Consider the following 25,737-nt stretch of genomic DNA (forward strand, 5'->3'; position numbering starts at 1 on the left):
GTTGAGAATTTATTCGTTTCGACCACCTAAATTTTCCCTTGCCCAAGCTATGTGACAATTCCCGTTTACAATATTATCAGCAACAAAACCATTCTGATTAGTATCCAAGTGGAGGCATCTATTAAAACGCGAAGAAAGAGTTGACGTACCGCACCATAAATCATGCCAGAACCGAATCGAACTACCATTACCGACCAACATACGGAAGATGTCGACTGGAATGTTACTATAACACCCTAGATTTTTTTTTGAAATCACAGCGGAAGTATTTAAAACAACCATAACATAATTCTTTATTAAACACAACTATTTATTATTCAAAAACCCGCAATATGGTGTTACTTAACAAAACGGTTTCATTATTACAAAATCACGACATCAGAGTTCCAAAGGTTGTCAAACATATCCACTAGACATCCCATCTTCTCCCAAATACTAGCATGTAATAATCAACAACCTGCAGGGAAGATGAGGGGGATTAGCACGAAGCTAAGTGAATGAAACTATCATAACAGTATTAGCATACAATATCAAATCATACAACTGTGGGTCACAACTAACAACAAATAACTTTGTTATCCCAGAGGACCGGCGACCAGGCCTGACCTGTAACCCTAGCTGATCGGGCTAGAGTCTACCGATAGTTCCTGTTACTAACTCCTTCGCATAGAAATCCAGACGCAACGCATGCATCATTCAAATCTATACTACACAGATATTAACACTCGAACACAACCTAACAAATCAAGGTTGACCTCATGAGTCCAACCTCACAAATCAAGACTGACTCCCAGCATCCGACCTCACAAATCAAGATCGAATCAACTGGTGCACATACAATCATATAATCAACACAATATATCAATAATATACTATCATGGAAATCTAATCGGGCAGTCAGGGCAACAGTAGCACAACTAGCTACTCTATACTAATATCCGAAAGGATAGTTCCACTCACCGATATCCACAAGTACTCAGTGATCTAATATTACTGAGTCTTTTGCTTACTCTTATCACCTGAGAATAATACAATCCAAGTCAGTAATCATATCTCAAATATATATACTGAATCAAAAACACTATTTTGCTCGAATGGATTATACACGAAATTTACAGAACATATTTTTAGCATCAAAAAGTATTAAAAACACTTTTCACGCAAGATTTATGCCAAAACTCATTTAACGCACTTTTTGACATAAACCCCAAAATCACTATTTCAAGAAATATCCATCACACCAGTCATGCATATAACATATAAATAACATATATAGTGTATAGCGATAAACAATTTAATCATACAATCCATCAATTACTCCTATTTTGTACCAAAACTTATAAAAGTCTCAAAAAATAATCTTTTTACTACAAATCATTAACATCATAAGTTAATATTTACCTAATCTCATTCTTAACCAAATTCTCTTCTTTCTGTATAACATAAAACCACATTTTGACTAACATGTAAGCGCATATATACTTCTTTTAACATTGAAACATCATTTTAATACAACAAATCATAATCATCTTGTCATTAAGTCACACGTCATATTAACAATGAGTGGTGATAACTAATTAATATTTTAATGAAGTTATTAGCTTCATATTACCATCATCTAACCATTATAACACTTATAACACATCAATTTCATCAAATCTACAACATATAGCTAGATTTGATCACTACCCTATTTGTAGTAAAACTTGTAAAAACTATACTTTTAATTCATACAAATCAACCATATTTTAACTATACCAATCATGCAGATATCATATACAAAACATGTGTAGTCATCAACAATCATCAATTTACTAAAAAGATAACAAATAACTAGATTGAATCATTTGCCCTAATAGTTACAAAACCCTCAAAACTAATGTTTAACTCCACATAAATTATACATGTTTTAACATAAATCAAGCATACTACAATCATACTTATAACATCTATAAGTTATAACCATAGTCAAGTTCAACATATAAACATCAAACCAAAAGGTCTGATCACTACCTTATTAGTTATCCAAATCTATAAAATAATTTAATTAACAGAGATCATGTAAGTCATACCTTATTTTGGCTTCCTAAATCACAGAATATTTCTTTCTTTGATATATATTTAGACACCATAAATTACAAGTGTGGTTGCGTTTGTAGATACATATGTATGTATATGATGATCAGTTAAATATGAATAAGGAAAGAACAAAGGCTAAAGGGTGCGCTGGTCTATATCTCAAGTGGCAAAATGCATAAAACGATTTAAAACCCATGAGTACCTCAACCATCTCATATTAAACCATCTCATATTTAATTGGTTATAATAATAATAATACTTAAGAAATGAAATGAATGAGATAATGGAACCAAGGGACTAGCGTAACTTTCTAATTTTTTTTATTATCAAAGAAATGATTTACACTACTAGTACACTTACATTATTTAGCTTTTTATCCGTGATTTAAATATGACGCATTCATTAGGCAGTCCTAACGAAGTCCAATTCAACCAAACAAATATTTTCTATGACCATCGTCATAAAAAGTATTCATTTGTCCACTTAATAAATACTCCACTCATAATTTATTATTTCACTTTATATTTAGCCGTTGTTATTTATCCATAATTTAAATATCATATAACAAAACTAATATTATTTACTCTTTTCATCTAGGCCATTAATCAGGGTGTTACAGTTACCATCAGATATGCACTTTGAACAAGTTGAAACAATGTTAGAGCATACACTAGGACTGGATGCTGTAGTACATTCAAAAATGTTACCATGAATGGATTTGACAATCGTAACCCACATATCCTTCGGCTTCGTCAAGTACCGCCACCTCCATTTATAAATTAATGCTAAGTTTAAAGCCTTGAGACTCCCAACATTAAGCCCACCTTATCTCATAGTGCTCTTACATCCTAACGACATATTTAGAAAATATTTTATGTATCTTTTATTTTATTGTAGATTGTGTATATCTCTAGCTAGTTTGTTTCTCTTGTATTCTATATAAGTGGTTTAATGTAATACACAAAATCACGTTGTTATTCTTAATTATCTCATGGTATCAGCCTAACCTAATTTTCTTTTTTCTTTTTTTTTCTTTCCTGGTCGTCGACCTTATTTGTCCTTCCATGGCTGGCGATTCAAGCTCCAATGATACCACCACCACCAATGATTCTCTGCTCCCTCTGTCCACTGTTCTCCACATGTTAACCATCAAAATTAACTCCACAAATTACCTTCTTTGGCAAAAACAGATGAATCCTTTGCTTGCTTATTAGCAACTTACAGGTTATGTAGATGGCACAAAGCCGAAACCTCCACCCACCATAAGCGAAGGTACCATCACATCTCCTAATCCTGATTATGCCTCATGGGTTGCTGGCGATCAACGTGCCTTAATTCTCATTCAATCATCATTGTCTGAAGAGGCTATAGCTGAGACCCTCAGTCACTCTACCTCTCGTGATGTGTGGCTTGCTCTTGAATCCACATATCGCCATGATTCGAGGGACGCAATCATATTCTGCGTGATTCTCTTCGAACTCTCAAGAAGGGTTCTTCATATGTTCCTGAATTTTCTAAGAAGTTTAAAAACATCTGTGATCAATTTCAAGCTATCGGTCAAAATCTCTCTGATGATGACAAAACACATTGTTTTTTGTGTGGTCTTGGTCCATCATTCGAAACTTTTTCCACAACACAACGACTTACCACTTCTAGACCTCGATTTTGTGACTTGGTATCTCAGGCAGAAAGTCATGAGATGTTTCTTCAGTCAGTTATGGATACACCTGCTGCTGCTCCGGTTGCTTTTAACACCACGACTTCAGCCACCTCTTCTCGTGGCCGTGTCACATCAAATAACCGAGGCTTTTCTTCTCGGGGCTCTTATTCTCGAGGTCGTGGTCGTGGTAATTATCATCAGCGCACACCTCAGTGTCAATGGTGTAGGCAGAATGGTCACTATGCAACTTCATGCCCTGATCTTCATAATGTTGCTCGTTCATCTTCTTCTACACCAACTATTGATGCTAATCTTGCTGCGGCTTTTCAGGCTCAATGCAATACTACTCCGGATTGGTTTGTTGATACAGGTGCATCGGATCACATGACTTCTCATGCTACTCAACTTGACATCGCCACTCCTTACACTGGTAACGATTCAGTTTTCTTTGCCAATGGGGATAACTCTTATGTATCTCACATTGGCAAGGTGACCTTATCTCCTAATATTTCTTTACTTGTTGTTTTAGTGGTTCCAAAGATTAAAAAGAATTTGCTTTCAGTCAGTAAGTTAACAAGTGATAATCCGGTTGATGTGTTATTTTCTGATCCTATGTTTTTTATTCAGAACCACCGAACCAAGGAAACTCTCGCCACCGGAAGGCGTAGAAATGGATTATATGTTTTAGAGCGAAGTCAACATGCGTTTTTGGCAAAGCTCTCATCTAAACGTTTACATGCTTCTTTTGATTTATGGCACAATCGATTAGGGCATGTTTCTCATGATGTTATTTCAATTTTACATAAACATGGTTCTTTATTTATTACTTATGTTTTACCGAATCCTAGTTTATGCTCTTCTTGCCAATTAGCAAAGAGCAAATGATTATCTTTCGATATTAATAAAAAACATTCTTTACATATTTTGGATTTGGCGCATTGTGATTTATGGGGACCTTCTCCTGTTGTTTCTATTGATGGTTATCGATATTATGTTATTTTTGTTGATGATCACTCTAGGTTCACATGGTTTTATCCATTAACGGCTAAATCTGAGTTTGTTAGTGTATTTGCAGCCTTTATTGCATTAGTTCAAACACAGTTTTCATGCAAAATAAAGACCTTTCAATCAGGTGATGGTATTGAATTCACGAACCACATAGTTCGTGATATGTTGCTAAAAAATGGCACTCATCATCGGCTCTCTTGCCCGCATACGCCTCAACAAAATGGGTGAGCTGAAAGAAAACATCAACATGTCACTGAAACTGGTTTGGCTCTTGTGTTTAACGCTCATATGCCAGCTTCTTATTGGACTCACGCTTTTAGCTCCGCGGTTTATATTATTAATCGTTTACCTACAAAGGTTCTTGGCTTTCAATCGTCCTATGAGCTGTTATTCTTTACCAAACCAAATTATGCTAATTTTAGTGTTTTTGGATGCTGTGTTTTCTCATATCTTCGGGATTATTCTTCTCATAAGCTTGCTCCTCGAAGTGCGCCTTGTGTATTTATCCATTATAGTACTCGTTACAAGGGTTATCAATGTCTTGACTTATCTACTCATTGAATTTATACAACTCGCCATGCACAGTTTGACGAATCCGTTTTTCCATTTAAAGGTCAATCATCAACTGCTACTCATATTCTATCAACCTACTGTGATGATTACCCTTTACTGGTGTCTTCGTCAACATCATTACCCTCGCCTCCCGTCTGACCAAGTGCAAGTCCTCCTTGTGATTTATGTGAGCATTCTTCAGCCACTATTTCGGTACCATCACCTACTATTCCTACAGCATCTTCGGCTGAACCTAAGTCCTCTACAGGAATGGACTCATCCACCAAAACTTCCTCTGAACCATCGGTCTCTAACTCGTCAACTGCACCTACTCATGTCGCCACTTTGTCTACACATCCTATGCAAACTCGAGCTAAACATGGTATTTTTAAGCCAAAACATTTTGCAGATCTCTCTCATCTTCGGTCCTCTTCTTTACATCACGCTCTCTTCACTTCAAAAGAGCCAAAAGGATTTAAATCTGCTGCTAAGGATCCAAAGTGGTTTGATGCTATGTTTGATGAAATGAAAGCTTTAACTTTAAACACTACTTAAGACTTAGTACCGCGACCATTGCACTCCAATATTGTTGGTTCCAAGTGGGTTTTTCGAACCAAATATTTGGCTGACGGGTCTATTGACAAATATAAAGCACGAGTAGTTGCTCAGGGGTTCACTCAAGTTCCGGGTATTGATTATTCGGCTACCTTAAGTCATGTAGTTAAAGCTTCCATTGTTCGAGTTATTCTTTCTTTAGCTGTGTTGAACAAATGGCCACTTCATCAACTCGACGTTAAAAATGCTTTTCTCAATGGCAATTTATCTGAAATTGTTTATATGGAGAAGCCTCCAGGTTTTTTGGATTCACACTTTCCAAATCATGTTTGTCGATTAAAAAAGGCATTATACGGTTTGAAACAAGCCCCTCGGGCCTGGTTCCAACGCTTAAGCTCATTTCTTGTTAGCCTTGGTTTTTCTTGTAGTCGAGCTGACACCTCCTTATGTTGTTTTTAAGAAGGCGTCTGATATTCTTTATCTTTTGGTATATGTTGACGACATTATTCTTACTGGGAACAATTCTGCTATGGTTCGTCAGTTTATTTCTCTCCTGAATAAGGAGTTTCTTATAACTGATCTTGGAAAACTTAGTTATTTTCTCGGTCTTGAGGTTTCCTATCACAATTCGGGCATCTTTTTAAGCCAATCTAAGTATGCCTATGATATTCTTACACGTGCTCGTCTTTTGGACGCGAAGCCTGCTGCTACGTCATTATCCACATCAAATTATTTGTCTTCACAAGGAAAACCTTTTCATGATCCAACTCAATACCGTTCTTTAGTTGGAGCACTTCAGTATCTCACCATAACTCGTCCGGATCTATCTTATGCTGTGAATCAGGTGAGTCAGTTTCTTCATGCTCCTACTATGGATCATTTTCAGGCTGTTAAATGAATTTTAAGATACGTTAAAGGAACTTTGTCGTATGGTTTATCGTTTCTTCATGCTTCATCTCCTAATGTTTTGGGTTATTCTGATGCGGATTGGGCTCGTTGCATTGAGACTCGTCGATCCACCTATGGTTACTCTATTTTTTTAGGTGGTAATCTTGTTTCCTGGAGTGCGAAGAAGCAACCTACTGTTGCCCGCTCCAGTTGTGAGTCAAAATATCGGGCTATGGCCAATACTGCTGCTGAGATTCTATGGCTTACTCATCTTCTTCGAGAACTGCATGTCTTGCCCTATGGCCATCCCACTTTATTATGTGATAATTGCAGTGCTATCTTTTTGAGTCGGAATCCGTTTTCTCATAAGCGTGCAAAGCACATCGACATTGATTACCATTTTGTTCGTGAGTTAGTATTGTCCGGGAAGCTTCATACCAAATATGTATCCAATAATTTGCAACTAGCTGATATATTTACTAAGAGTCTTCCTCGTCCATTGTTTGAAGAGTTTCGGTCCAAGCTTCGAGTTGGCTCTCCCCCCTCTGCGCTTGGGGGGTAATGGCATATTTAGAAAATATTTTATGTATCTTTTATTTTTATTGTAGATTGTGTATATCTCTAGCTAGTGTGTTTCTCTTGTATTCTATATAAGTGGTTTAATGTAATACACAATATCACGTTGTGATTCTTAATTATCTCACATCTCATGGTTTTTTTACCCTTAAGGTTCAACCTCTTGAGATCTTGGGTGGAGTGGGTGTCTTTGTAGTGGCATCTGATTTCTCGGCTAACATAAGACGTTAATGTATTTGGTGTTGGGTGTTTGTCACTTTTTGTGTCTAAGTGTTTGGTTGATCGTACGACTGGTTTTGAGATTTTTGTGGTTTCATGGTTGCATTTCGTCTTCATCAGATTGTCACATGTTCATGATATCACCTTGTCGACAATTTATTTATTTTTTTGTTATTTTTCGTGATATGTTCTGCAAAGACGTGGGTGTTGTTCATGCTACTTATTTGTTATCATTGTAGTTATGGTCTATGGTTGAAGTATTATTCAAATAGTCATTTAATATAGTCAAAGATTCACGTACCGGTGTGTATCAATATGTAACTATATTAGATTATTTAAATTATGTTTTTTTAGGAAAAAAATAAGGAAAGAAATAAACTCAAGGTATTTGTGGCAACGATAGTAGAACTAGTGGTGGTGGAGTGGGGTTTTTGCCTCTTATCAAATGGATTAGTTAAAGGTTTGGTTTTAACATCTTTAGTGTATGTGCAAGATTAGAGATTATGTGTTATTCTTTTATAAAGTAGATATACTGGTTGAAGGTATAGAATTACTTGATTGTTTGATTATATGTACCCATTGTTGGCAAGTTACAGGGATTGACTATTTCTTTTGATGATACAAATGATGATGATTATATTGAGATGTCAATTTATGTACAATTGGTCAAAATATCATATATATTGAAAGAAAATAGGAGCAAGTTTTTAGGAAAGAATTTTACAATTCATATATTTGCAACTAGAGTAGTATTCAATTTGCAATATATGGATGGATGACATCCTTTAATAAGTTATTGGACAACAAAACTAAATACTTAAATAGAATAATGATACTCAAATTTCTATATTTAAATTGGATATAGAGTGGTCCCATCGCAGGCAGTTTAACAATTACATGTATCTAATGTTTGGAAAAGCACAAAATGTGTAAAAGAACAATGAGATAGAAAAGCGTTTTCTAATCTATTATCAATCTATGATAGTATAATGATATACGAATAAATGAGATCGTATTTAAACAATCTTTCAACTTAATTAACCTTTCTCGTCAGAACTGTAGTACATTATGCAATCTCCTTATCTAATAATTCAAGGCTTTCAGCACATGTATCCATATCAATAACGTAATAAGAATCAGAGAACGCCCCAAGTCTTGAACGTACGCCGGTTTTAGAATTATAACCTTCAAAGTCTTTGTGGTAATTATTTGACACGAAATCCATGGTTAGTAACGTTGGAAACATATTTCGTTTCTTCAAATTCAATACTTGTTAAATTGAAAGCTTTAGACCAAGATTCAACGTTGTTATACTTTTGTATAACCCAAATCCAAGTATTACGATTTTCATGAGAAATCACAGCTAGACAACCTTTGACAACAGTCAATTGTACTGTTAGCCAACTAGGTTGTGGCAAACGAATCATTCCGAAAACATTATGTGACGACCCAGAAATTTCTAACCAAATTTAAACTTAATCTTATGTGATTTCGATACGATAAGCAAAGTCTGTAATGTTGAGTCTTAAAATTTTTGAACTATATCATATATTCATTTAACCTTCGACTGTTCTCAACGATTCACGAACAATTGTGTGTAAATAAAAATGTAATATCATATATATATATAAATAAATAAATAAATATAAGAGTATATATAGTATTTTAAATTAATAAAGTACACCTTAATCATTTGAATTAAAAATTTAAAATAATACATATGATAATTAGGTTATGAAGCTATATATAAATATATATATATATAATTTCTATGTATCTTTATTATTATATTAAATATATAATATATAAATAATAAAAAGTTATTATCCAATATATATATGTATAATTGTGATAATTACTTTTATCAAAAATAAATACCAATATTAATAAAATTATGATACAAATATGAAAATTATTATGTACAGACTATTATAGTATTATTAGTATTAATACTAATTTAATTATGTAATCTATAAATATGAAATGTTATTGTTATAGTATTGTTATTACAAATATAATTATTATAATTAGTATTATTATTATTATTATTATTATATCAGTATTAGATATATTATGATAATCAATAAATAATCTATAAATATGAAAGTTGATATATTATTATTATTACTTTCATTATTATTAAAATAGGTATTAATATTTATGCTAATATCAAGTTATTAATGTACTCAATATGAAATTTGATATATTATGATTACTAATACCATTATAATTAAGAATCATTATCATTATTATTATTATTATTATAAATTATCATTTTTTATTATTTAATAATACGATTTATTATTCGTATCATTAGTAATATTATTTATATCATTATAATTATCTTTATCATTAAAAATACTATTATTATCATTATTATTAGAAATATTATTATTTATTGTTATTAATAGTAGCATTGTTATTATTAAGATAATTATTACTACTATTGGAATTGTTAATATTATTATTAATATCATTATTATTATTATGTTATTATTATTAATAATATTATGTATTATTATTATTATTATTTATTAATAGGATTATTATTATAAAAATTAATTTTTATATTTAAAATCAAAGAAAAAGAGATCTAATCTGTTATACATAACTATCTAACTGTTTCATATGCGATTTTCATGTCTCTGATTGATTGCAAAATGATTCCAAACACTGGTATAAATCCAAAATCTGTTAGAGATCCTTATCAACTTTCTATTTTTTATTTTTTTTCTTTCTGTTATTCCCATTCGTGACTGTGATTAGATTCTGTCGACACTAACCCATTAAATAATTCGATTACAATAAGCTGTGAAAGACTTCATTCACTCGATTATCAACTATATCTCACTTCTATCTGGTTTAAAAATTGTCAAAATAATTAAACTTTGAAAAAAACCTATTAACTCCCCTGTTCTTGAGTCATTTATTCAAAACCTCGAATTCAAGTTCAATTCCACAATCCTTAATTGCAGTTAGGTTAGAAACCTTCCAATTTAACTATCTGGAAAGTTTTAAGGTCCAGTTTCTAATATTGAATTGTAATTTTGAGGTCAAAGTTTCTATTTTCAAAAGTCAACAATCTGTTCTTGATACAATTCGATTTCATTTTTGAGTTTATGAAACAATTGATAACTGAGAAAGTTTTTAAAAGTGATTTGAAACACAATTCATATTGTAACCTTTGTCTGAAACGTTCTCATTATCAAAATCTAGGTTTGAGTTCAACTTCTTAATAAAAAAAAAACGCTGTAAGGTTGAATTGTTCTCTTTCTTTTTCTGTTTTAATTAATTCTAACACTTAATAAGAATCGTTTCTGTTTCAATTAAGAGTTTTAAAACAAACAAATTAATTCGATTATGGTATGCTTAATTGGACGACTGAATTGGTGAAGAAGGAGATAACAGAAAATAGGTTATAGGTATATGGATGTCAGATTATAACAGAAAACATGATGGGTTCAATGGTTAAGCATGATTACGGGTATTAAGGAGGTCTCGGGTTCGATCCTGATATAGGGCAATATTTTTTTACAAAAGCTTTCAAAAGGTATACACTTTTATAATTTTAATTCTATTATTATTATTAATTATTATTATTATTATAGTTCTTATTGTTATTATGATTATGATTATTATTATTATTAATGTTATTATTAAGATTATTATTATTGTTAGCATTATAATTATTATTATCATACTTATAAGTAATATAATCATTATTATTATCATCCTTATTATTATAATTATTAGTAATATTATTAATATTGTCATAAGTATTATTATTAACATTATTAGCATTAATGTATCTTTATAAGTATTGTTATTATTAAAAATTATTATTATTATTGTCATTTTTACTAAAATTATCCATTGGTTATCATTAAAACTATCCTTGGTACAAAGTATCATTATTATTAATATTTGGTATTTGAATTATCATTTAACATCAATATTAGTATTATTAGTAATATGATTATAATTTTTTTTTAAACCAACTTGTTATTAAAATTTACAATATTCTTAAAAATATTATTTTGATAAAGACTATCATTTTATCTTATCATTATTATCAAAATTATCATCTTTATTGAAATTATTATTATTACTATTATTATTATTATTATTATTATTATTATTATTATTATTATTATTATTATTATTATTATTATTATTATTATTATTATTATTATTATTATTATTATTATTATTATTATTATTATTATTATTATTATTATTATTATTATTATTATCATCATCATCATAACTACTAATATCTTTATTCTAGTATTACTATCATAACTAGTTTACAAACAAAAGAAATGTATATAAGGATATATTTATTATATAAGTATACTAATATTACATAATTATGTTTTAACTAATATAACATTATTTATATTGACATAACGTTAATTAAATTATATATCAAATAAACATTATAATATATTATAAGTATTGATAAAATTATATATAAATATTAAACTTAATACATAACTGAATATATATAAAATTTGTTCGATTCCGATTATATGTATTAATATATATATAAATGATATAGGTTCGTGAATCCGAGGCCAAACCTGCATTGTTCAGTATCGTCGTATGAATATTTTTACTACAAAATATCGTATTGTGAGTTTCATTTGCTCCCTTTTTAAATGCTTTTGCAATATATATTTTTGGGACTGAGAATACATGCGCTGATTTATAAATGTTTGACGAAATAAACACAAGTACTTAAAACTACATTCTATGGCTAGATTATTAAACCGAATATGCCCCTTTTTAGTCTGGTAATCTAATAATTAGGGAACAGACACCCTAATTGACGCGAATCCTAAAGATAGATCTATCGGGCCCAACAAGCCCCATCCAAAGTACCGGATGCTTTAGTACTTCGAATTTATCATGTCCGAAGGGAGTCCCGGAATGATGGGGATATTCTATATGCATCTTGTTAAGGTCGGTTACCAGGTGTTCACCATATGAATGAATTTTTATCTCTATGCAGTTTGTGAAATGCATGATATGAGATTATGTTTATGAAAAACTGAAATATGAAATCTTGTGGTCTATTAAAATGATGGAAATGAATGTTTATGATAAACTAATGAACTCACCAACCTTTTGGTTGACACTTGAAAGCATGTTTATTCTCAGGTTTAAAAGAAATCTTCCACTGTGCATTTGCTCATTCTAAATATATTACTTGGAGTCCTTCATGGCATATTTCAAAAGACGTTGCATTCGAGTCATTAAGTTCATCAAGATTGATAAGAAGTCATTGATAGTTTGATATATTAGGAAATGGTATGCATGCCTGTTAACTTTAAAGAAAGTTTGTCTTTTAAAAACTAATGCAATGTTTGTAAAATGTATCATATAGAGGTCAAGTACCTCGCGATGAAACCAAATGTAATGTATTCGTCCAGATGGATTAGGACGGGTCATGAAAGTTGGTATCAGAGTGGTGGTCTTAGTGAATCAGGTCTTGCATTAGTGTGTCTAACTGATAGTTGTTTAGATGCATTAGTGAGTCTGGACTTCGACCGTGTCTGCATGTCAAAAGTTTTGCTTATCATTTCGTGTTGAAAATTATTTGCTTATCATCCTTAAAGTCTAGACACGTCTTACTGCCTCTATTGCATAGACAGTATATAGATAAATTCATATCTTAGCTTATCTGTTATTGTTACCTTTGCCTGACAGTTTCCGTAGATTCCTCCGTAACTTATGAGATTTTAGTATTATATATGCATATGTAAATTATGTATTGCAGGGTACTAATCTACATCCTATAGTCTATTTTCTTACCGAAAATCCTTCATCTGATCATACGAGATGAATCCCTCAACCAGTTCGAGTCCCTCAGATTCCGATAGCTATTTCGATAGTTATTCCGACAGCTATTCCGACATGGATATTCACCTAAGCTCTGAAAGTAGCGTAAATGAAATAGATCAACCAATTAGTTATCTTCAATTCTGGATGAATTGGGGATGGGTTCGTAGTCGACTTAACCGATGGAGACGAGAAGAAGGCGATCCTTTCCACCAACCAAATTGCTCTCTTGGCAAAGAACCTGAAGCACTACCGGCGAACCAGTTCGAAACACCATTTTCACGCTCATTTCCCGGATAACTCGCAACGATTACACAATATCTACAATTTAAAACCTTATTAATCCGCTTGTTCCAACCGACAATCATCCCGGAATAATAGAAGAAGTCAACGAACTTCACTCTCGAATAATCAATTTGGAGAATATGATGCAAAATTTACCAGCTTCAGCAACATCACCGGCACCGACAGTACCATCAGTAACAGCACCAGTACCATCAATAATCCATGCCTCAACACCTCATTCTGTACCTCGAGTATAATCATCATTCTACGTATAGTTTTACATCAATTATCTTTGTCCTTCATGGCGATTATGTAATCTCTAATGTTTTAGAGATTATGTACTCTAGTTCTATCCATAAATCAGATGAGTTTAATATCATATTAACTCATTAAATCCATGATTACATCTGAAGAAAATATATATGTAAATATATTTTCATAAAGATTGTAATTAAAATTCTTTTGTACGAACTGTTAATGGTGAAAATATTTTAACGGGTAGGTACTACCCTAGGAATATTTAGATTTCACATTAATAAGTTACATTGTACATTCTTCGAATCTGATTCAACAGTCATCTACTATCCTACTCACATCCACAGATATACAAATCCGTTCACCACAGAATAACTATTTTCATTCAATTTCATATTTGGATTTTGACTTATTAGAATCCAACAAGTGGCATAATGAAGAAAATATTGGACAAAAATAAAATTTGTTAGAAACAAACAAGTTAACTATGAGAAATTTTGGTAAGAATCCACGCTAACAAAATCCTAGCTAACTGTTCCTAGCTAACTGATTATTACATTTTATTTATCACAATTTATTTATCGTAATTCTCGCAATTTTATTTATTGTCATTAAATTTCTGTTATTTATTTTACGCACTTTATTTATCGTCATTTAAATACTGTTATTTATGCATTTTAAATATCGGGACACGTATACAAGGTTTTGACATATCATATCGACACATCTATTTATATTATTTGAAATAACCATAGACACTCTATAGGCAGTAATGCTTGAGTTAGCTATACAGGGTTGAGGTTGATTCTAAAATAATATATATATTTTGAGTTGTGATCGAGTCTGAGACATGTATATAATGGGTCACGACGCGTATTAATTAATTCGAATATTATATATTAAACCATATATGAATTATTGAATTACTAACTATGGACTGTTAACCGTAGACTACCAACATTGGATAATTAAAATGAATTAAAATATTGATTATAACATATGAAACTAAACAATTTTTCAAGTTTGCCACTTGATTTCATCTTAAACCTCATTTGTATCTTGACAATTACAATCTGTGTTTAAACCTTTCACGATCCTTGAAAACACCTCAATCGAGGGGATGAACCAACCACACTTCATCTATGGAAGAAAAGATTGATGCATATAGTTATGCTCCTGAAAACACTCGGAACCTGAGTAAACGTTTAACACGTATCTGTGCTAGCTTCTTTGGCGTTATTATTACCGAAAATAACTTTGCAATCCCTTCCAAAGTAGCCAATTTTGTCACAACTCCAGCAAGTCAACTTCGACTCTTCATTTGAATTAACCTAAGTATAACCTTGATAAATACAGTTGCCCTTTTATCGTTACCGGAGAACCTTTTACATTCCACCTTATTATAGCAGACGTATCAGCAACTTCATCACTCATTGGCTTAAAGTGTCTCCGAAAAAACCGTTATATTTGTTCATTAAAACCCTATCATATACTCATCCGCATCTGGTAACGAGAATTGTCATACCAATTACTGAGAATTAGCAATCATTATATTGAATCTCGCAGCGTTTCTACACCAATAGTTATATGTATACATATAACATTTATCTCTTGAAATTATGATCTCCCATTCTGAAATTCTGAAAAGCACTCTAGTCTACGAATCAATTCTTTGAATTTTGAGAAAGCTGATAAAGCAGCGAAAACTGTTGATGACTTTAACAGTCAAAAGTATGATGATGAAGAATGGAGTGTTGGAAACACTCAATAGAAAATTTAGTACCGAAAAGCGGATTATGCGAAACTATAAAGGAGGCTGTAGACAAATCACAAGGACTAAACCTGCCTTTAAAGAATCCAAATGATTCAGTATATGCTGAAGTCATTAAACAATACCTTACTTCTGACTCTAAATCTTTACGGATAAATCTTCTTCATTATCCATTGATATTAGAAATTCTAAGAAGTCATCGTATCTTTCATTGTAAATATCCTCAATATTTCTGAATATATCTTCATAAATATTCTTATATGATATTAATTATCTCTTCGCGCTATCTGTCTTACATCATAAAAGAAACTATTTTTAGTTTCTAAATTCTAAAACCTTCGAGTTTAAAATATGAATGTTTTTAAAGTAGTGTTGGGAACTGAAGCATGAGTTAGTATAATATAATGACACTTGATCAACGTGATTATATTACAGTAAGTCATGCTGAGTTTCTAATGGGACGTGATGATACACATATTATAATGTCATCATGTACCATGTTACATGACTCTTACATTCTACCTCATCTCTAAACATATAAAGAACATAATTTCTTGATAGTTCTATTTTTTCTCTTGAAATCTGGTAATTTAACCAATCAAGATCGTGCTACTACGATTCTTTCTACTTAGAACATTAGGATTATTCGAAACTCCATACCTACGAATTCTGGACCATTACTTGCGAAAATAAAACAAAAGCATGAAGCTCCGAAATAGAAAGGGGGTATAAATCGCAGCAAATAGGAGAGAGCATTAACTGAGAATGACAATGATTACAGAAAACGGAAGCAGGGACTCCGAAATATAAGGGAGAATATAAAGTCTGATAACAACACATAAATTACAAACCGTGTATGTCAATGTTTATCGCAACATAAAGACACGAGAGAATTAAAAACACTATAACCCCAAGGGCTAAGTGGAAGAAAACAGATTCCTCAGGTGGAAGTTGGAAGATGAGAATGATTGTTGCAATAGTCAGAATAAGAACAATGATCTGAACTGGATTAAGCATTTTCACAAATTCTTGAAAATATGAACTAAGGAAGAAAGTATAAGAATGATGAGAATAATAAAACGGAAGAGGTAAATTTATAATGGAAACATCTGACAGAGCAATCATGACAGATAACCGCATTTAATTAAAGAGATCTTAATTTCCTTAATTCCCGAAGAATAAGATCTTATTAATTTCGAAGATTTTTTTCAAATCCCTCAAATTCCGGAATTTAACCAAGACAACGTCAAAAGTTAAGAAGAAACTTTATTTCTTCAATTCACTCATTTGTGATAGCTTCACTCAAACGCTACGAGTAATCGAATTATATTATCCATATTACTCAACAGCAATAAAACTCTATTTGTCAGCTCATATTCGTCAGGAAAACATTCTTATTATTAGCTATGACGATCTCGAACAAATTTCGGGACGAAATTTCTTTAACGGGTAGGTACTGTGACGACCCAGAAATTTCCAACCAAATTTAAACTTAATCTTATGTGATTTCGACATGATAAGCAAAGTCTGTAATGTTGAGTCTTAAAATTTTTGAACTATATCATATATTCATTTGACCTTCGAATGTTCTCAACGATTCACGAACAATTGTGTGTAAATAAAAATGTAATATCATATATATATATATATATATATATATATATATATATATATATATATATATATATATATATATATATATATATATATATATATATATATATATATATATATATATATATATATATATATATATATATATATATATATATAAGAGTATATATAGTATTTTAAATTAATAAAGTACACCTTAATCATTTGAATTAAAAATTTAAAATAATACATAGGATAATTAGGTTATGAAGCTATATATAAATATATATATAATTTCTATGTATCTTTATTATTATATTAAATATATAATATATAAATAATAAAAAGTTATTATCCAATATATATGTATAATTGTGATAATTACTTTTATCAAAAATAAATACCAATATTAATAAAATTATGATACAAATATGAAAATTGTTATGTACAGACTATTATAGTATTATTAGTATTAATACTAATTTAAATATGTAATCTATAAATATGAAATGTTATTGTTATAGTATTGTTATTACGAATATGATTATTATAATTAGTATTATTATTATTATTATTATATCAGTATTAGATATATTATGATAATCAATAAATAATCTATAAATATGAAAGTTGATATTATTATTATTATTATTATTACTTTCATTATTATTAAAATAGGTATTAATATTTATGCTAATATCAAGTTATTAATGTACTCAATATGAAATTTGATATATTATGATTACTAATACCATTATCATTAAGAATCATTATCATTATTATTATTATTATAAATTATCATTTTTTATTATTTAATAATACCAATTATTATTCTTATCATTAGTAATATTATTTATATCATTATAATTATATTTATCATTAAAAATACTATTATTATCATTATTATCAGAAACATTATTATTTATTGTTATTAATAGTAGCATTGTTATTATTAAGATAATTATTACTACTATTGGAATTGTTAATATTATTATTAATATCATTATTATTATTATGTTATTATTATTAATAATATTCTGTATTATTATTATTATTATTTATTAATAGGATTATTATTATAAAAATTAATTTTTATATTTAAAATCAAAGAAAAAGAGATCCAATCTGTTATACATAGCTATCTAACTGTTTCATATGCGATTTTCCTGTCTCTGATTGATTACAAAATGATTCCAAACACTGGTATAAATCCAAAATCTGTTAGAGATCCTTATCAACTTTCTATTTATTTATTTTTTTATTTCTTTCTGTTATTCCCATTCGTGACTGTGATTAGATTCTATCGACACTAACCCATTAAATAGTTCGATTACAATAAGCTGTGAAAGACTTCATTCACTCTATTATCAACTATATCTCACTTCTATCTGCTTTAAAAATTGTCAAAATAATTAAACTTTGAAAAAAACCTGTTAACTCCCCTGTTCTTGAGTCATTTATTCAAAACCTCGAATTCAAGTTCAATTCCACAATCCTTAATTGCAGTTAGGTTAGAAACCTTTCAGCACATGTATCCATATCAATAACGTAATAAGAATCAGAGAACGCCCCGAGTCTTGAACGTACGCCGGTTTTAGAATTATAACCTTCAAAGTCTTTGTGGTAATTATTTGACACGAAATCCATGGTTAGTAACATTGGAAACATATTTCGTTTCTTCAAATTCAATACTTGTTAAATTGAAAGCTTTAGACCAAGATTCAACGTTGTTATACTTTTGTCTCACCCAAATCCAAGTATTACGATTTTCATGAGAAATCACAGCTAGACAACCTTTGACAACAGTCAATTGTACTGTTAGCCAACTAGGTTGTGGCAAATGAATCATTCCGAAAACATTATGTGACGACCCAGAAATTTCTAACCAAATTTAAACTTAATCTTATGTGATTTCGATACGATAAGCAAAGTCTGTAATGTTGAGTCTTAAAATTTTTGAACTATATCATATATTCATTTAACCTTCGACTGTTCTCAACGATTCACGAACAATTGTGTGTAAATAAAAATGTAATATCATATATATATATATATATATAAATAAATAAATATAAGAGTATATATAGTATTTTAAATTAATAAAGTACACCTTAATAATTTGAATTAAAAATTTAAAATAATACATATGATAATTAGGTTATGAAGCTATATATAAATATATATATATATAATTTCTATGTATCTTTATTATTATATTAAATATATAATATATAAATAATAAAAAGTTATTATCCAATATATATATGTATAATTGTGATAATTACTTTTATCAAAAATAAATACCAATATTAATAAAATTATGATACAAATATGAAAATTATTATGTACAGACTATTATAGTATTATTAGTATTAATACTAATTTAATTATGTAATCTATAAATATGAAATGTTATTGTTATAGTATTGTTATTACAAATATGATTATTATGATTAGTATTATTATTATTATTATTATTATTATTATTATTATTATTATTATTATTATTATTATTATTATTATTATTATTATTATTATATCAGTATTAGATATATTATGATAATCAATAAATAATCTATAAATATGAAAGTTGATATATTATTATTATTATTATTATTATTATTATTATTATTATTATTATTATTATTATTATTATTACTTTCATTATTATTAAAATAGGTATTAATATTTATGCTAATATCAAGTTATTAATGTACTCAATATGAAATTTGATATATTATGATTACTAATACCATTATAATTAAGAATCATTATCATTATTATTATTATTATTATTATAAATTATCATTTTTTATTATTTAATAATACGATTTATTATTCTTATCATTAGTAATATTATTTATATCATTATAATTATATTTATCATTAAAAATACTATTATTATCATTATTATTAGAAATATTATTATTTATTGTTATTAATAGTAGCATTGTTATTATTAAGATAATTATTACTACTATTGGAATTGTTAATATTATTATTAATATCATTATTATTATTATGTTATTATTATTAATAATATTATGTATTATTATTATTATTATTATTATTTATTAATAGGATTATTATTATAAAAATTAATTTTTATATTTAAAATCAAAGAAAAAGAGATCTAATCTGTTATACATAACTATCTAACTGTTTCATATGCGATTTTCATGTCTCTGATTGATTGCAAAATGATTCCAAACACTGGTATAAATCCAAAATCTGTTAGAGATCCTTATCAACTTTCTATTTTTTATTTTTTTTTCTTTCTGTTATTCCCATTTGTGACTGTGATTAGATTCTGTCGACACTAACCCATTAAATAATTCGATTACAATAAGCTGTGAAAGACTTCGTTCACTCTATTATCAACTATATCTCACTTCTATCTGGTTTAAAAATTGTCAAAATAATTAAACTTTGAAAAAAACCTATTAACTCCCCTGTTCTTGAGTCATTTATTCAAAACCTCGAATTCAAGTTCAATTCCACAATCCTTAATTGCAGTTAGGTTAGAAACCTTCCAATTTAACTATCTAGAAAGTTTTAAGGTCCAGTTTCTAATATTGAATTGTAATTTTGAGGTCAAAGTTTCTATTTTCAAAAGTCAACAATCTGTTCTTGATAAAATTCGATTTCGTTTTTGAGTTTATGAAACAATCGATAACTGAGAATGTTTTTAAAAGTGATTTGAATCACAATTCGTATTGCAACCTTTGTTTGAAACGTTCTCATTATCAAAATCTAGGTTTGAGTTCAACTTCTTAATAAAAAAAAAACGCTGTAAGGTTGAATTGTTCTCTTTCTTTTTCTGTTTTAATTAATTCTAACACTTAATAAGAATCGTTTCTGTTTCAATTAAGAGTTTTAAAACAAATAAATTAATTCGATTATGGTATGCTTAATTGGACGACTGAATTGGTGAAGAAGGAGATAACAGAAAATAGGTTATAGGTATATGGATGTCAGATTATAACAGAAAACATGATGGGTTCAATGGTTAAGCATGATTACGGGTATTAAGGAGGTCTCGAGTTCGATCCTGATATAGGGCAATATTTTTTTACAAAAGCTTTCAAAAGGTATACACTTTTATAATTTTAATTCTATTATTATTATTAATTATTATTATTATTATAGTTCTTATTGTTATTATGATTATGATTATTATTATTAATGTTATTATTAAGATTATTATTATTGTTAGCATTATAATTATTATTATCATACTTATAAGTAATATAATCATTATTATTATCATCCTTATTATTATAATTATTAGTAATATTATTACTATTGTCATAAGTATTATTATTATCATTATTAGCATTAATGTATCTTTATAAGTATTCTTATTATTAAAAATTATTATTATTATTATTGTCATTTTTACTAAAATTATCCATTGGTTATCATTAAAACTATCCTTGGTACTAAGTATCATTAATATTAATATTTAGTATTTGAATTATCATTTAACATCAATATTAGTATTAATAGTAATATGATTATAATTTTTTTTTTTAAAACCAACTTGTTATTAAAATTTACAATATTCTTTAAAATATTATTTTGATAAAGACTATCATTTTATCTTATCATTATTATCAAAATTATCATCTTTATTGAAATTATTATTATTACCATCATCATCATTATTATTATTATTATTCTTATTATTATTATTATTATTATTATTATTATTATTATTATTATTATTATTATTATTATTATTATTATTATTATTATTATCATCATCATAACTACTAATATCTTTATTCTAGTATTACTATCATAACTAGTTTACAAACAAAAGAAATGTATATAAGGATATATTTATTATATAAGTATACTAATATTACATAATTTTGTTTTAACTAATATAACATTATTTATATTGACATAACGTTAATTAAATTATATATCAAATAAACATTATAATATATTATAAGTATTGATAAAATTATATATAAATATTAAACTTAATACATAACTGAATATATATAAAATTTGTTCGATTCCAATTATATGTATTAATATATATACAAATGATATAGGTTCGTGAATCCGAGGCCAAACCTGCATTGTTCAGTATCGTCGTATGAATATTTTTACTACAAAATATCGTATTGTGAGTTTCATTTACTCCCTTTTTAAATGCTTTTTTAATATATATTTTTGGGACTGAGAATACATGCGCTGATTTATAAATGTTTGACGAAATAGACACAAGTACTTAAAACTACATTCTATGGCTGGATTATTAAATCGAATATGCCCCTTTTTAGTCTGGTAATCTAAGAATTAGGGAATAGACACCCTAATTGACGCGAATCCTAAAGATAGATCTATCGGGCCCAACAAGCCCCATCCAAAGTCCCGGATGCTTTAGTACTTCGAATTTATCATGTCCGAAGGGAGTCCCGGAATGATGGGGATATTATATATGCATCTTGTTAAGTTTGGTTACCAGGTGTTCACCATATGAATGAATTTTTATCTCTATGCAGTTTACGAAATGCCTGATATGAGATTATGTTTATGAAAAACTAAAATATGAAATCTTGTGGTCTATTAAAATGATGGAAATGAATGTTTATGATAAACTAATGAACTCACCAACCTTTTGGTTGTCACTTGAAAGCATGTTTATTCTCAGGTTTGAAAGAAATCTTCCGCTGTGCATTTACTCATTCTAAATATATTACTTGGAGTCCTTCATGGCATATTTCAAAAGACATTGCATTCGAGTCATTAAGTTCATCAAGATTGATAAGAAGTCATTGATAGTTTGATATATTAGGAAATGGTATGCATGCCTGTTAACTTTAAAGAAAGTTTGTCTTTTAAAAACGAATGCAATGTTTGTAAAATGTATCACATAGAGGTCAAGTACCTCACAATGAAACCAAATGTAATGTATTCGTCTAGATGGATTAGGACGGGTCATGAAACATTAGTACTCAAAATGAACGTCATTATACAATAGTGGTCGTCACCTATATTGTTTAACTTGCGTTTGTTAGGATTAATTGGTTTGTCACTTAATAATCATAAGTTTAGTTTTAATTAATTAAGTTTGGTAGATAATTGAAAATGGCATGTAGGACCGATTCTCATGCAGGGAATGTTTAAATATGAGAAGTGGGTATGAGTTACCACTTATTTAGGAGAAGTTAGTATATAGGAAATGGGTCTTGTACGTGAAAGAAGAGTGGGTTCATGTTGACCAGATTTTTAGGAAGACTACTAGGTTATTTGTAGGTCCACGTTTGTTACTATAAAGGCTATATATATAGCCACATTACTTTATTGAATAATGTAGAGAAACATTAACAATGTAGTCCATGCTGTTTTTGTTCTCCCATTTATATTCATTATATTTGGGTGTATTATGGGTGTGTTTTACTATTTTTATGAAACAAAAGCAAGAAGGAACAAATATGTTCCAACAATTGGTATCAAGAGCTTAGGCTCGATCCCATGAAAGAAATTAGTAGCAAGGTCTAAAAGTTAGAAAGAAGAAGCAAGCAAGTAGCAAGAAAGTCAGCAAGAAAGTTAGCAAGCAAGTTAGCAAGAAAGAAGCAAGAAAGTTAGCAAGCAAGTTGAAAAATAGCAAGAAGCAAGTGGTCACAATTTGTGATCAAAAGTATGAAGTAAGGTTGGTCACAAGTGGTGATCAAAAGTTAAGAAGAAAAGCAAGGGCTGAATATTTTTGTTCTAAAAAAATCAGCAAGCAAGAAGAAGATAATACAGGGCTATTCATCAAGAATAGCAAGAAAGCATCAGTAGAACAAAGATGCAGCAAGAGCAACAAGCCGAAAGTTGCAGCAAGTAGTGGCAGGGCTGATTTTGATTTCCGAATCAGCAAGAAAGAAGCAGAAGCATGTGATCACATCATAGCAGATTATACTTGCAGCGATGCGTAGCAGGAAAATGCAACGGTGCGTAGCAGAAAATGCAGCAGTGCATAGCAGGAAAAAAGCATCAGCAGTTTACAGTAGGAAAATAGCAGGCGGAAGAAGCTGTTAATAGCAACAGGAGAAGCAATTGAATTTAATAACAGCAGGAAGAAACAAGTAGCAAGAACAAACCAATTAAGGGGGTGAATGTTAGGATTAATTGGTTTGTCACTTAATAATCATAAGTTTAGTTTTAATTAATTAAGTTTGGTAGATAATTGAAAATGGCATGTAGGACCGATTCTCATGCAGGGAATGTTTAAATATGAGAAGTGGGTATGAGTTACCACTTATTTAGGAGAAGTAAGTATATAGGAAATGGGTCTTGTACGTGAAAGAAGAGTGGGTTCATGTTGACCAGATTTTTAGGAAGACTACTAGGTTATTTGTAGGTCCACGTTTGTTACTATAAAGGCTATATATATAGCCACATTACTTTATTGAATAATGTAGAGAAACATTAACAATGTAGTCCATGCTGTTTTTGTGCTCCCATTTATATTCATTATATTTGGGTGTATTATGGGTGTGTTTTACTATTTTTATGAAACAAAAGCAAGAAGGAACAAATATGTTCCAACAATTGGTATCAAGAGCTTAGGCTCGATCCCATGAAAGAAATTAGTAGCAAGGTCTAAAAGTTAGAAAGAAAAAGCAAACAAGTAGCAAGAAAGTCAGCAAGAAAGTTAGCAAGCAAGTTAGCAAGAAAGAAGCAAGAAAGAAGCAAGCAAGTTGAAAAATAGCAACAAGCAAGTGGTCACAATTTGTGATCAAAAGTATGAAGCAAGGTTGGTCACAAGTGGTGATCAAAAGTTAAAAAGAAAAGCAAGGGCTGAATATTTTTGTTCTAAAAAAATCAGCAAGCAAGAAGAAGATAATACAGGGCTATTCATCAAGAATAGCAAGAAAGCATCAGTAGAACAAAGATGCAGCAAGAGCAACAAGCCGGAAGTTGCAGCAAGCAGTGGCAGGGCTGATTTTGATTTCCGAATCAGCAAGAAAGAAGCAGAAGCATGTGATCACATCATAGCAGATTATACTTGCAGTGATGCGTAGCAGGAAATTGCAACGGTGCGTAGCAGGAAAACGCAGCGGTGCATAGCAGGAAAAACGCATCAGCAATTTACAGCAGGAAAATAGCAGGCGGAAGAAGCTGTTAATAGCAACAGGAGAAGCAATTGAATTTAATAACAGCAGGAAGAAACAAGTAGCAAGAACAAACCAATTAAGGGGGTGAATGTTAGGATTAATTGGTTTGTTACTTAATAATCATAAGTTTAGTTTTAATTAATTAAGTTTAGTAGATAATTGAAAATGGCATGTAGGACCGATTCTCATGCAGGGAATGTTTAAATATGAGAAGTGGGTATGAGTTACCACTTATTTAGGAGAAGTTAGTATATAGGAAATGGGTCTTGTACGTGAAAGATGAGTGGGTTCATGTTGACCAGATTTTTAGGAAGACTACTAGGTTATTTGTA

General features: G+C 29.5%; 1 protein-coding gene across 1 annotated transcript; it reads left to right on the top strand.

Annotated features, from left to right (window-relative positions):
- The first annotated feature begins 3,143 nt into the window (after window positions 1-3,143).
- Window positions 3,144-25,312, top strand: LOC139871425 (uncharacterized). Its single transcript, XM_071859138.1, has 10 exons — window positions 3,144-3,209; window positions 3,294-3,542; window positions 3,764-4,509; window positions 4,759-4,877; window positions 5,502-5,681; window positions 5,952-6,152; window positions 6,283-6,652; window positions 6,761-7,300; window positions 24,028-24,219; window positions 25,117-25,312. Exons 1-10 carry the CDS (start codon window positions 3,144-3,146, stop codon window positions 25,310-25,312), a joined length of 2,859 nt encoding a protein of 952 aa, XP_071715239.1.
- Window positions 25,313-25,737: the final 425 nt, after the last annotated feature.

The sequence above is a fragment of the Rutidosis leptorrhynchoides genome, chromosome 10, assembly GCF_046630445.1.
Source record: "Rutidosis leptorrhynchoides isolate AG116_Rl617_1_P2 chromosome 10, CSIRO_AGI_Rlap_v1, whole genome shotgun sequence".
Classification (NCBI taxonomy): Eukaryota; Viridiplantae; Streptophyta; class Magnoliopsida; order Asterales; family Asteraceae; genus Rutidosis; species Rutidosis leptorrhynchoides.

Bases quoted from the DNA above. Each gene is read 5' to 3' on its own strand.
- LOC139871425 (XM_071859138.1), top strand. From the start codon at position 3,144: ATGGCTGGCGATTCAAGCTCCAATGATACCACCACCACCAATGATTCT. The intron at 4,510-4,758 runs GCATGTTTCTCA...TGATCACTCTAG, and splicing joins TTATGGCACAATCGATTAGG to GTTCACATGGTTTTATCCAT. The intron at 6,653-6,760 runs GTATCTCACCAT...ATGAATTTTAAG, and splicing joins TCTTTAGTTGGAGCACTTCA to ATACGTTAAAGGAACTTTGT.